Source organism: Sturnus vulgaris, chromosome 6 (assembly GCF_052056855.1).
Source record: "Sturnus vulgaris isolate bStuVul1 chromosome 6, bStuVul1.hap1, whole genome shotgun sequence".
Lineage (NCBI taxonomy): Eukaryota > Metazoa > Chordata > Aves > Passeriformes > Sturnidae > Sturnus > Sturnus vulgaris.
In genome coordinates, this window is record NC_142248.1 from 1072456 (window position 1) to 1086448 (window position 13993).

Consider the following 13993-nt stretch of genomic DNA (forward strand, 5'->3'; position numbering starts at 1 on the left):
CACAGCAATTTCTGGTCTACTACCTTCTGGTTCTTGGCAGGGGCTGCATATACACCAACCACAGTGCAAATCCTCTAGGACAAAGCACAGTGCAAATCTTTACCTTTCCTTCCAAATAAAGACATTTCTCACAAAGTCTAAAAATTTTGGAGTTCTAAGAAATGAAAAATTAAGAATAATGAGTGGCATGTCAACTTTTTAGGGTATTTATCACAGTTAGAACACAGATGAAGTTTTGTAACATCTGTTTAATTAGGCACCTGACTTCCTGGTCCTGCTGCATTACCCATTTATTTTATGGGATGGGTAATAACAAGAACCATTAAATGTTGTCCAGTTTTAAAAACAGCAAAGAGTATAGGGTGGAAAAGAAATACTTTTTCATTCACACTGTAGTGAGGAATGTTGGTATATTTTAGGGTTCTATCATCAAATAAAAATGAGGAACTATTTTTTAAATACTAGACATTTCTATAATAAAATCATATCCTTTAAAAACAAAGTTGTTGGTTCACAATTTTGTTTTGGCTTTCATTAAAAAAAAAATCAAATTACATACATACATATATACTGGTGTCAAATTTTCAGCAGCCCTGGTATGACTTTTTTATCTATGAGCTGTTCTCAAGTTATAGGCAGTGCCTAAATAGGCATTGATTAGGAAAAAAAATAGATACAAGGGCTCAACTGCTTTTTCAATTAAAAGCTGCAATACATGGGAAAAAAATCAAGTCATGAGGACAGTTCAAGTACCTTTCACTGCCTTCATGTTTAAAGGTTTCAACAAAGTGAACTTACTGTCAGACACAGACAAGTAATTTCAAGTAATGCAAGATTCAGATTTCTGTTCACCACCCTTCATATTTGTTCTGTAATGACCACAAAACATTTCTGGCATCACCTGGTGTTTTCCAGTCATACACAGTCCAGATTATGGAATTGGCCTCCTTGCAACTGCAATCCCTCAACAAAACCCTGCACCTACAAAATGCATCCTCACAACCTCTCGTTCACCAAGACTCATGTAAGGAATATTACGTTCCTGCTGTGCTCTGCTTACTTCACCATCTCTCTGCAGGACGTTGTGTCATGATGAACATTCTCTGCCTCTGTTTTCAAGGCCCAAAATTCCTGAATGATCAAGTTCCTGGGAGCCATACCACTCAACAAGTCCCCCCTTCAGGAACAGTCACATTCCTGTACCAATGACACTTGGCTGCACAGGAGATGGGGCTTGGCTGTTGGGCAGGCCCTGGTCAAAAGGATGTGAGGACAGACAACCACCACCAGTTACCACTTTTTGATCCATTTCCCTTTTGACATTATACTCTGCATTTTACACGGGAAGAAAAAAGGGAGAAAACGAACACAAACATACCAGTTTTCCTTGGGAAAGAGACATAGATGAGTACTGGACATAGCAATAACAAGCTTCTGTATTTATTTTTATCCCAAAAAGCACTCAGTAACCACAGAATTGAGTGGGATACAGGAAGCTGAGAAAAAACACAGACCAAAACACAACCACAGGCAATAGGTCAGTGCTAGTTTTAGTTTGACACTGACAACTAGTGTAAGATATTTAAGCTATTTTGTCTGCAAGACAGTGGAAATACTTTAGCTTTTCCCAGCTGAACTTCCTGCTGGAAGTAAAACAAAACATACAGTTCTACACATGTGGATGACAAAGTCCTTGAGACCCCGAGTGAAATCACAACTATATTCAGTCCCTGCAGTCACATAAAAACAAATTTCAATCAAGAGTTCCATGATCTCCTATGAGCTTTCTATCCAGAGCAAGTGCCAAGGCCATGCATGCTGCACTTCACACATCCAGCATCCAGGATGATGCAGAGATCCCCACTTTACAGCTCTGCTATGGATTTGGCAAATGTTTAAACAAAGACCTTTCACTGCAGTAAGCTTTGCAATGCCATTAGGGTGTTAATCACACTTGACCATGTTTTTTAACTTCGGAAAAAAATCATCAATAATGATCAGAAAGAGCAGCTGCAGAAGAAAGTGTTTCATGTGTCAATGCTGTAATTTAATTTCCAGAGAAGTACAGAAAGAGGAAAATGCTACATTTAGTCTGAAACTGGGTACTGGTCATACTGGGAGCAGCACTTGCTCATGAAATAAAACTGCAGCAATTTCTTGGTAAAATACTGTGAATGAAGTTAATAAGAAAAATGTATTGACAATATATTCAAGCAATTTTCAGGTCACCTTTACCCACAGAATGCATATCATGCAATTTCCTGTACAATTACAGTATTATGCCAGGTAAACTAACTCATTTACATTTCTTGGAATTGTTTCCCTGTGCATTAACACTTTACAGAAAGGTATTTTCCTTTAGCATTGCTGTTCTAGTGCACTATTCAGTAATATTTAAACCAGCTCTTGGTGTCCGCTTTTCCAACCAAGTGTACTTTATGACAAAAGATGCTCTAACAAGATCTTATTAAAATTAGTGATTGAAGTATTAAAACACAAAGGTCACATGTGCTATTGGTTTTAAATACCATAATGTTCCATGCCTGGATTTGACAGCTGAGTCTGGAACTAGGTGATTAGGTCAAAAATACATTAGATGAACTATTTCCTTGTTGGTTTCCAGCTCTGTCCCAAGCACAGACTCGGATATCTGTGACTACACTCACATCTGCAACCATTGTTACACTAAAGAATTTTGTTTTTAACAAACATTAACATTTTGACCAGTATCAGAATAAAAATTTTGCTAAAAATGCTAATTTACTAGTTTGTATCTGCACATGGAATAAATCTTGGTGGTCAACTATATGTCTTGGCTGGCACCAACCTTGGCCTCGATAGGCATTCCTACAACCTTGTACTGATAGCAGGTTTTCCTGCTGGAAAGCTGTGATGCTGAATCCAGTATGTTTGCCACACAGATTTAGCAGTCTGTGCAGCATCTGTGGGCATAATGCTGCCCACAGATTTTGGAGTATTCCAATCTAAATGCTACGTACAAGTACTAAATTTCACAACTTCATAACTTTGTTACTGCATTGGTAAAAAACAATAACTTTTTGCATCAGTAATAAAATGCTAAACATAATTAAACATAGCCTTTGTATTGCATAAAATAACTCCCAATGGAAAGTGCATACACTATAAACTAACCAAGCTTTTAACTTATTTTGGTGTGTCTAAACAAAAAGTAAAACCATTCTCCATCCTCATAACAGAAAAACTCGATTCCTGTCTTGAATTTTATTCTGGAATTAACTCAAGATGATGATAAAAAATTTAACCTTTTTAATATTAAACAAAAGTGGGATATTTTTATTGTCCCCCCCACCCAGTAAAAATTAAAAGAAAAAAAGGTTTTGCACTTATCATTCTGCACGATGCCCAAAGCAAACAATGATAAAAGTTAATAAGTGGGGAGTTGCTTGGTTTTTTTACAGCATAGGAGCCCTGTACTTCTGAATCACTAAGCAGCTGGAGTCTGGTTTAATTACTCAACATCAATCAAGATGTAAACCAGCACTTGGACACCAAGGAATGCAACGTTGATCTGCAACACAAAAGAAATAGCTAAGCTATCTTAGCTTCTGCCTAGACGGTTTGTACACCAGAAAAAGTCAACACATTACTTTTATACCATGTCAGTAACATAAAATAGCCAAACAGTAATTTTGCACTTCACTTGAATGCATCAGTGACAATTTGCAGTAAGGGAGAAAAGACCATGAGAGTCTTATTTCATACAGGTTTGCAACCTCTAACACAGAAGGTATTTGCATAGTACTGACTTCTAGCAAATAGCAGCACCAGCATATGACAGCACTCCCATCTCCAAGAAAAAATAGATAGAAAGTTAACATAATAAAAAGAAGAGAGGTGAAATTGAAAAGTTTAGGTTCCTGCCTGAATTTTTTCATCTTGTTAATTCTTTGATACAAGCCTTTTATGTGATCATGTTCATATTAAGAACACAGCACAGTAATGCTGCAGCTTGATGGGGTGCTACAGCCTTTTTCCAGGATCAAAGGGAATCTGATTATCCCTTCTGGTCTTCAGAGCTATAGACAGAAACCACACACTCTATCTAATCTATGAAAAAAGCAACCACCCACCACAAGGCACAACAACTTCTCTCTAAAGATAAAAGAGGCAAGTAACCACATGGGACAGATGTTCACCACACCACTCACTGCACTGTCAGAAGCTGCTCAGTGGCTGCAGTGTCAAGGGTGACATAAGACACCATGAAGAACTGCTCAAGTCTTCAGCATATCTCAGGTTAATCTACATAAAAAAATAAATGCTGCAAATAACTGCCTGTATTATGAAGACATAGTCAATCAACTTTAGCCAGCTCTGCCATGGACATCAGATGCAGAATACAGGAACAGTTCATGTACTGGGATCCCCTATTCAATATCATACACTGGAATCCCCTATTCAATACCATACAAACAGAACAGGCCCCAGCTCAAAGGGTTGCCAGGTGAGGCATAGGATGGCCAAATAAATAAATGTAGATGCAACAGCACCTGCTAATGTCACATTTGTCCCAGCACAGCAGTAGCTATGGTACTTCCCAGGTGCAGGGAAGAGTTTATAGGGATTTTTAATTTGGGCAGCTGCACACAGAAATGCACCACATCCAGACTATTAGCTTGTTGCTACAGTGAGTGTGCCATAGCTATTTTGGCAGTGCCTCTAGCTAGTATCAATATTCATAAGCCAGAAATAAAGTTCTTATAAACCATGACAAACATACTAAAATATCCATCTGCCTTTCCACATTTAAGAGAGAAGTTTGCTGATGGCCTGCTCTGCTACAGCCACCCAGCTGTGGAGCTGCAGATAAACTCTGCAGCCCCCTACATCTGGGGCTAACAGCAAACGAATAATTTCTCACATCAGAGATTGAGTCCTCCCTGATGACTATACTGCACTGATCACTGCTCATGGAAGGGCTTAGCCATTTTTAGGACTGGGATGCCATAGCTCTTTTGCTCTCCCATACAAGCAGCAACAAGAAATCAGAATGGGATGATAACATTGAAATATCAGAGTGACTTGATTTACAATGATTCTGGAGTCTTTGGCTGAAAAAGGAACTTTCCTGACTTCTTGTTAAACCAGAGTTAGGGGCACTTCACATCCTCAAGTGTCTTCCAGAAGCCATACAGATAAAACAATCAGATTCCTGATACATCCAGAGTTCTAGGGTCAATTTCTATGGTCAAGTTTATTGTAAATTTATGACAAGAAATACAGGATATGATAATGCTATTCCATACCAAATGGAGGGCAACAGTAAACTTTTCAGTAAACTATTACATCAGCAGACTGTAAGCAAAATTCCTAAGGGAGCTTGATGGCACACTGAAACACACAGAATGAAAAAGGATGCTGCCCAGTGTGCATCAAGCACTGAAGCCTTTCCTGTAGCAAGGCAAGTAAATGACTGGAATAATGGCACATGACAGTAACCAGAGATGAGTGAACATTAAGCTTTGGTCTTAACTCAAGGATGTTCTTCCATAGCTGCTATCACTACTGTTCTTCTAATGTGCTCTGGTGTCATTAATGACAAAGTAGACCCCATAGAAGTCATGGTTTAAATGTTGCTACCAGCATTTCAGCGGGAATTCTTGTGACAGCAGAAGTCCACTCTTCCATTTGGCCCATTTGAGAGTGAAACTGAAATAATTGCTCAGACTTCGGGAGGTCATTTTGGTACAGAAGAAGATAAAAGCAGAAAACGTTTACAATATGACTTGCAAATCAAAGCAAATAGGGATTCCACTCACTTATAATCCAAAGAAAGGAGACAATTATAAGACAAATACAGCACTGTTTGCTCTAGGCAATGTGATTGTATCTCTTGCCAACAACCTATACATTGAAAATTAAAGCATACAGCCCTTCATAAAAATATATAAGAAAAGAGAAAGAAAACATTATTTCCAAGAAAAGCCAGTGGTAACTGCAGCACCATGGACACTGCACTCAGTGTTTACCAGCACATTTTATCTCAAATATTTCAAAGTAATCAAAAGCATCCATTTAAATAGTTCAGAAACATTGATCTGTTATCATGTTCTCTTAATCTGGAAATTATTTTAAAAGCCCCAAATTAGTTTGCTTAATTATTACATCTATTATTCTATTTAACAAGGAAGCGTTTATTTTTAAAATATCATGACACAGAATGCTTTCAGGATAGAAATACACTTAATAACAAAAATTAAGTCCTTTTTGTTTTTAATGTAAAGTTTTCCTTTCAGTGAAAGCCCACTGTATAAAATCTAAGATCATATCAGTATGTCACTGCAAGAAAAAACTATCCTATATGTAAATAGAAAAATCCAAAGCCTAACTAATTAAATGCATTTTCATCACTCCAGTTATGAGGTACATAAAACATCGGGGAAGAGTCATTAAAACATGAAGAATTGTTGTTATTTTGACAGAGACAAGAACAGGGTCACAACTCTGCCATGTTAGCTAATGCTTACACCCAGAAATACACACAGTCAGCTGGATCCACACTAATGTTGAAATTAAGCAATCACACAAAAACAGGGCAAGAGCCTCATGGTAACTGAAGCTCAGCTACAAGCAGCATTGATTTTCCACTGCTTTAAAATGCAAATAAAACTAAAGAGCCAACACAGTGAAACCGAATAGGAGACAATCTGGGAAGGCAGAGGAGAGAGGTGGTATTGCTGCAGTCCGGTTTTCTATTTCACTTTTACAACACAACAGATCACAGCAAGCATTAAACTGGAGGGTCAAATTCCATCACAAACAACACACTGCATATTGCATTTTTAAAACTGTTTCAGATCATTATATAGGCTGTCCTATTTACACATCAGGCCTCAATATCCTTTAATTATTATTTTTGCTTCCTCAAAGGTGTACTGATAGTGGTTAAATGATAGAGCAATCTTTCTTAAAGGAAAGATTTCCCATTAGCAATTCCATAGAAGTAGGGCTACATTAAATACATTTATTTCAAAACAGGTTTAAAATAGAGTCTGGCATACGTCCAGCAAAAAAAACCCCACACCTGCATTTTTATTATTGGACACAGAACCAGTCCTATTAAACTCAGTGAGAATATGCATCTACATTTACCAAGAGAGTACAATTTTTGCATAAACAAACAGGGCTCTGAAATTTAATTTAAAGGGGACTTTATGCTGAGAAGCCTTAAGCCCTTTATCACAAGGGTAGAAAGGTGGCACTTACTTTTCAGGACAAGTGAGGGAAACAAACTCAGCCTCGTTGGTTTTTGAACCACAAGGATGCCAAGTGTTTGCCCTTCAATAGCACAGCAGGTGCCCCACTCTTCTGACATATCCGTGCTACCAGTCAAAAGGAAGTATTTTTCATACTGTCATACTTTTGGTTAAAAGTAACTTTTAAATTAACTATGTAAAAACTAACTATGTAAAATTGACTCATGTATTCATAACTTTCAAAAATTAATGTTTATTCTGGAGTCATCTTTCTGTGATTAATGGATAAGTTAATGCACATGTTGCAATAAATATGTAATTGGCCAGGATAGTTCCATGAATCCCAAATCCTCAGGTCAAGTGTTTTACATTATGCTTCCAATTCTGAAAATGTCTTTGTGTTTCTGTTTCTCTGATAGAATATGTACTGCTTTTAAGATGTGAAACTAGATATATGCACACATAATTTGACTTGTCTATACCATACTATACTATACTATACTATACTATACTATACTATACTATACTATACTATACTATACTATACTATACTATACTATACTATACTATACTATACTATACTATACTATACTATACTATACTAGTCTAGACATAGGTGCTATAATTTTGTTGAGTTTGCATAAAAAAACCACAGGATTTTCACTAACTTTTGGGCTAAACCTCATACCTGGTGCTGATCTGGCACTGTTTAAGGCTTTTAATTAACTGCAAACAAAGTAAATGCACTTCCAAGCAAACAGTTCTCAGGATCTACATTTGGGCACCCACGTTTCAAAGAGACATATTTAAATTAATATTTCATCCAGTTTTACATTTAATCCAATTCATTCAGTTTTGATCTAAACCAGAAGTCTTAAAAGAACCAATGAATTATATTTTCTTCCTCCCTAGCAGAGACTCAAATCAAATGTGTGGAAGACACATTTTGTACTGTCCCATCATTAGTGACTTAGAGCAATGCAGAGAAATTTCAACAAAGGTTACAACCAAAAATTAGGGGAGTAAAATAGAACTAGGTAAGTTACTGAAAGTTGAGAGTGTTCATTTGGTGAGTTTCTTCATCTGATACACACTACCTATATTCTAAGGTCTCCCACAAGTAGTTAATAGAAAAAGAATTTCAGCTGCTACACAAATTGGACTTAAGGATGATAGAGTGCCTTGTGAAATGCATCAATATGAAATAACAAAATAATTCCCAGACTCAGAAAGGATAATGGAAACTCCTAGCACCCAAGTTTATTAAAAAAAAAAAAATCTGCACTGTGGAAGCAAAATAAACTTTAAAAAATCAATGAAGAGAAAACATCTAGATCTGGTTTTGTTGCTCCATTGTTGTTGTCTAAGGCTTGAGGGAAGGTATTGCTTCCTCCTCCTGCTTGTACTACTAAGAAATCTTCCAGAATACAAGTCTCCTAAATCCTCTGCCTACAAACAGATGCACACTTAGGCGAATCAGATGAAAATGCACATACCTCTGTTTGGGGACTAGGAAGAGTCCACTCGAACATTTTCTTTTCCTTTAAAAAATGCTCTTACAAAATGCCTCTTAAAAGTATTTTTGTGCTTCTCTGCTAATAATAGCGTATAGGAAGAAGCCCTGGAAGTTGGCAGCAGGTATTGCTGCATGTTTTGTATCTCAGAAATACAAGTATGCCAAGAATTTTCATCTGTGTTTTCACTGCAGAAATCCCCAGATTTCTAAAGGGGAAAAAATTGTTTCATTCCTCTGCTAGAGGATATATTGCCACACATCTACTATGGCAAATAATAAACAGTTTTCAGGATTTTGAATTAGACAACAGATGACTTACTTTTAAAGACATTAGAAGAAAAAGCTGCTGCAACTCTCTTTTTTTTTAGAATAATCTGAGAAACTGAAGATACCATTTTAGCATAAAAGACAAGTGGAAAATCTTCTTCCAAAAAGGAAAATACCAAACCCCACCCCCACACACCTACAGGCCTATTTTAGATCTTTTTTTTAATATACAACAAAGCAAAAATAATGATCAAACAGAACTTTTTTTGCAACGTAGAACATAATTTTACCATTAGAGAAAGCGCTGCTGAAATGGAGAGACTTGTTTTTCATACAAGCAGCATTTAAAATTTGCACTTTACAGCAATTCCACTGGAAAATGGTGGAGGGAGTAAGACAACCTTCACCAGGCAAGTACTCCCACATGTGGTCTCCACATAAAAACCCTGATGCTATCCCACATGTTGTCTCCACATAAAAACCTTGAGGCTATCAGCTGCCCAGAGACATTAGCTGGAAACTGAAGCCTTGTGTCACAGCCAGGTGAACTTGTCTTCAGGTCAGCAGGAAGATTTACTGGCACTCACACCAGGATACACCAACGCCAAGGTGAGAAGTGTTTGACATAAATATGTGAGATACTGGAGCCCTGCCAGCTCCTCCCACCTGAAGTGGCTTCTCTTGGCTGAGCCGGCCAGGGTCCAGCTCAGCAGCCTGGACTTACTGGGAGATGTGAGTTATTGGGGTCAGCAGAGTCTCGCCCTCCAGGTCAAGCTCATCGGCGAAGCTGCTGGTCCTGATGAAGGCTCCTGTGTTCACATCTAGGAACGCTGGGCTCTTTTTCACTGTGGAAAAACACATGCAGATGACAGTTCAAGCAACAGCATTTGACTGCTGCTTATCTGGACCTCTGAAATACTGTACGTTTTTAAAGAATAACGAAAGCAAAAGTCGCTACCAAAATTGCACTTACTGCAGGAGTTCACAAAAAGCAAAATTTTAACTCTTCCCAAAGCATTTGAACTTCTGGTGAAGATTAATATTTTATTCTTTTTTTTGATGTTGTTGTTGTTGTTCATACTCCTGATGTGGGACACATATTGAGAAAGTAAGAAAATTACAGCCTGAAAAATATTCCAGGCTGGAGCTTCTCAGCTCTGTTCCCAGCTGATAAGCTGGTCCAGCTCAAGGCTAGGGAGAATTTCTCCCAGGGTGATCATTTGGTCAAAATAAAAAGGAATTAATAACAAAGATAGAACACCTGTTGTGGTGTGTGACCAGGCCCTGGCAATGGGGTGTCTTCTCTCTGAACCAATCACCTTTTCTCTACTCTTGGAGTTGCAGTCATGCTATAAAACCAAGTGTGTTTGTGAATAAACTTGGCTCTTTCTTCCTGTCATGACAGACGACCATGTAGCTGTGCATCTTATTTCTGCTGCACTTAAAGGGTTAAAACCCCTTTCCACAGCTACACTCCTGATACACTAGAACATTCGGAATCTATATATATCTACAGAGGGCTTCATGCATTATTAAGAGACAATTTGCTGGTTCCCTCTCACAATAAGACACAAGGCCACCTCATCTTTGGGCTCAGAATTAGGACAGGTGGCAAGATCTCCAGTTCATTCCAGACAAGTTCTTGCTGGGAAGGTTGATTCACAAAACTTCAGATATTGAAAGTTTTACTGGCACAGTTACTTGCAGATCATCGCTTTCACAGATCCAAGAAATCAGGGAGAATGTTACAGTTTTAATTTTTTAACTCAGGCTCTGAAATTCTGTCAGATACTAACATTAAGAACACCAAGTGCTTTTACCAACAGGGCCCTAACATTTGTTAGAGAAGCCACAATATTTGAATATAGACAAAACCACTGGTGTGGTTCTGTAAATGAATTTAGAGAAAATAAAACTTGGTAACATTCCAAATAAATCACAGGTAATTGTGACAAGTCCACAGAAACCTTTGTCTGTCCATCTGGCTGGAATAGTCAATAAAACAATTATAATGTAGTAGTAGTTTATAAAAGCTCTACTGTAGTAAATAAAGTATTTCATAATATAGCAGTAAATAATGCCCTGCCAAAAAGCTGCACAAAACGTAAAGGAATACAACATAAATAGATAACTTAAATGTAGCTGGTATTTTCAGAGAACAGAAGTGGGAATATCAGGAAACAATTATTTTCCTTTAATGTAACCATTTCACTCAGGTAATTGGGTATTTTCATATGGCAGAAATGGATTTGAATTAAAAAAACCCCAAACAAACAAAAAAAACCCGAAGAGAAACTATTAGTTCATCATTAAGCACATGGCTGTCCAAAACTACAAAAGGAAAGTCTCTGTACTCCAGAAGTTGTAATAGGAAAGGATGACCTCTGAAATAATAGTTTTAAATAAACAAATAAATAAATACATAAGCAAAGACAACTGCTAGGAGATGCATTCATTAAAAGCAGGATCCACTTGTAGCACTTTAAAATTAAAATTTTGTAGTAAGTTTTAGCAAGCATTAATTTCTATTTTTGCTTTTAGTATCATATTAATATTATAGTATCATACTATTTAATCACTTTGCTATAGCCATCATTAAAAAAAATGGCTGTGAAACCATCAAAATAATTCCAGCTAGAGATGTGCAGTGAAATGTCTTTCAAACAGACTTCTTTGGGCTTTCACTTAAGTAATTTTCACTGTTTTCATTTCTACAAGACATAAATGAAACTTGCCCAGTTTCTAGCAAATAAGGACTCACAAATGATTTTGTTTGCCTGATGGCAAGTGATAAAAACTGCTGGAGCTAAGGGCATGTAAAGGGTTTGCTGAACACTCACTAGGCTGTGCTCATACATACACATACAGCAATTCTTGCACCAGCCACAGCTACTGCTCAGCCTATTTGAAAGAATTCTTGTGTGAGCACACAGAGAGCAGGAGCTGATTAGTATGAGGCAAACATGGTATCTCCTCCCCTCTGTTTTAAAAATTTCTGAGATCATCATAACTAAGAAAAGAACACGGCATTAATGAGAGTTTCTCTGGGTCAAAGTGCTTTAAAACAGGGCTCAAGCAAAAGACCAGGGAGCTTATTTTTTTAACTTATAAAAATAAATTCATAGCCATTAGGCTTTGGACAAATCTTTCTTAGAAAGCAGTGTTAAAAATACTAAAAAAAGACACAATTTCTAAGTGTGAAGGCTAAAGAGAAAAATAAAAAGACAGCTTTAGACACTAGTTTTCAATGGGTAATAACGGGTGAATTTCAACACTTGCAATTTACAACCTCAACAACCTCCAAACTCAAAATTCTACTGAAACAGCTGTTTTTAGAAACCAGCTCTAAAATTTTTTGTGCCACAGCAGACAGCTCCAGACAGAGCATTGCAGAGATTTAGTAATTAACAAAGGTGATGAGAAATGATGGAACAATGGAATATTATGAGCTTTACCTGGAGAGGAAGGAGCGCTGGAAGACTGCTGGTCTGTGGAAAAGGATGGCCAGGAGCGCTGACAATCTGAGTCAGAGTGAAGATACACATGAAACAGAGATAGGAGAGAAGACCAAAAAAAAAAAAAAAAAAAAAAAAAGAAGCTCCAGACAGACAGCTGAGGAGATGCAGACACACCTAAAATTTAGTATGTTCTACCTGACACAAAATTAAAAACACTGTAGAAAACAGTGTATAAAACTGTACAAAAGTGCATTACACATTGGTAGAACGTTCAGTCACCACTGTGGAGGTGTCAAGGCTTCTCCAAGCCCATTTTTCATGGCAGTGTCAACTGCTGCAGGATATTCCTTCCTACAGGCCAGTCTCTGCTTGCTCCTTTCCTCCAGGCTTCTGGGCTCCTCAAGTCTTTCCCTTTCCTAAGTGTCCAAGACCCCTCTTGCTCTGGGTCACACTGTTCACACTGCAGCTCCCTCCTGCTCAGACTTCACTGCTGCCACGTGCATGGGGCAGTTTGGACACCCACATTTGAAGCTTCCAAACACATCCAATAAAAAAGTTTTTGAAGCTGCCCACTTCAACTATGTAAACCAAGTGCCTGCCTCAAGCTGAATTTTTTGGGGAAACGTTTCAGGCAAGTAAGGGGAGTCAGTTATGAGGGAGTGTCAGCAAAACACAATCTTTACATTGTGTTTAGTTCTTTTGAATAGTATTATGCTATTAATAACTATTTCATTAAGAAGTGTCTGTGAATTCACATACTTGGACAGACCGGTATTTTTCAGGAATGGTGCCTTACTTTTATGCAATGAGAAAAATTCTAAAAATAATAAAACGCATTGGAGTAAAGGAAAAAAAAAAAAACAAAACAAAAAACTCTTTTTGCAAGTGTTCTTTCAGTGCTACACACGTGTCCTGGCTCCACCCAGAACAGGGTTCATTTTTGCAGTAGCCAGGATGGGCCACAGCTCCTTAGGTTTTTGTTGAACTGATGTTGCCAGGAGAAAGAAAGGAGGGAGAAAAGCTGGAAATCTCTGGTTGCACAAAGATACTGGCAGGGGAGCCAGATGAGGGATCCAGCAGTGTGAAGAAGGAAGTACAAGTGGGCAGCCCAAAAATGTACTGAACGTGAGAAAGCAGCATATGGATATGTTACTAGAGCCTTTCTGAAGGCCAAATTAAAGCTGAATGAGTATCCTTTATCCTTGTACTTTCTAGTTTCTTCCTTCTGAGCTTTTGACTTGGCATCTCCAGTTTTCTATGTAGGTAATCTTTTTCACAGTAAGAAAGAAAACATTCCTATTTCTTTGAGCTGCTGTGAGAACAGTGTTAGATAACCTCAGGTCCACTGAGCTCTGGCTGCCTGGCTGGGACACAGAGACAGAACCTCTGATGGCTGGTAAAGCTCCTCTGCTATTTCCCCAAGATGAAGGAATTTCTTGCTCACATAAAACAGGTGATTTGTTTGGTGGCTCTCGCTGCCCTCCTGATCTTGTTCCACCATGTCCATCCCCAAC

General features: G+C 37.9%; 1 protein-coding gene across 4 annotated transcripts in view; it reads right to left on the reverse strand.

Annotated features, from left to right (window-relative positions):
- Window positions 1-13993, reverse strand: part of KCNQ1 (potassium voltage-gated channel subfamily Q member 1) — a 332124-nt gene that overhangs the window by 220971 nt on the left and 97160 nt on the right. For 3 of the 4 annotated variants that reach the window (XM_088166667.1, XM_088166668.1, XM_088166666.1), the window contains 2 exons: window positions 12477-12542; window positions 9746-9866 (listed from right to left, as the gene is read on the reverse strand). In XM_088166667.1, coding sequence (XP_088022793.1) covers window positions 9746-9866; window positions 12477-12542 — 187 coding nt within the window. The remainder of the gene's footprint in view (window positions 1-9745; window positions 9867-12476; window positions 12543-13993) is intronic. The other variant, XM_014887301.2, reaches the window with a different exon arrangement.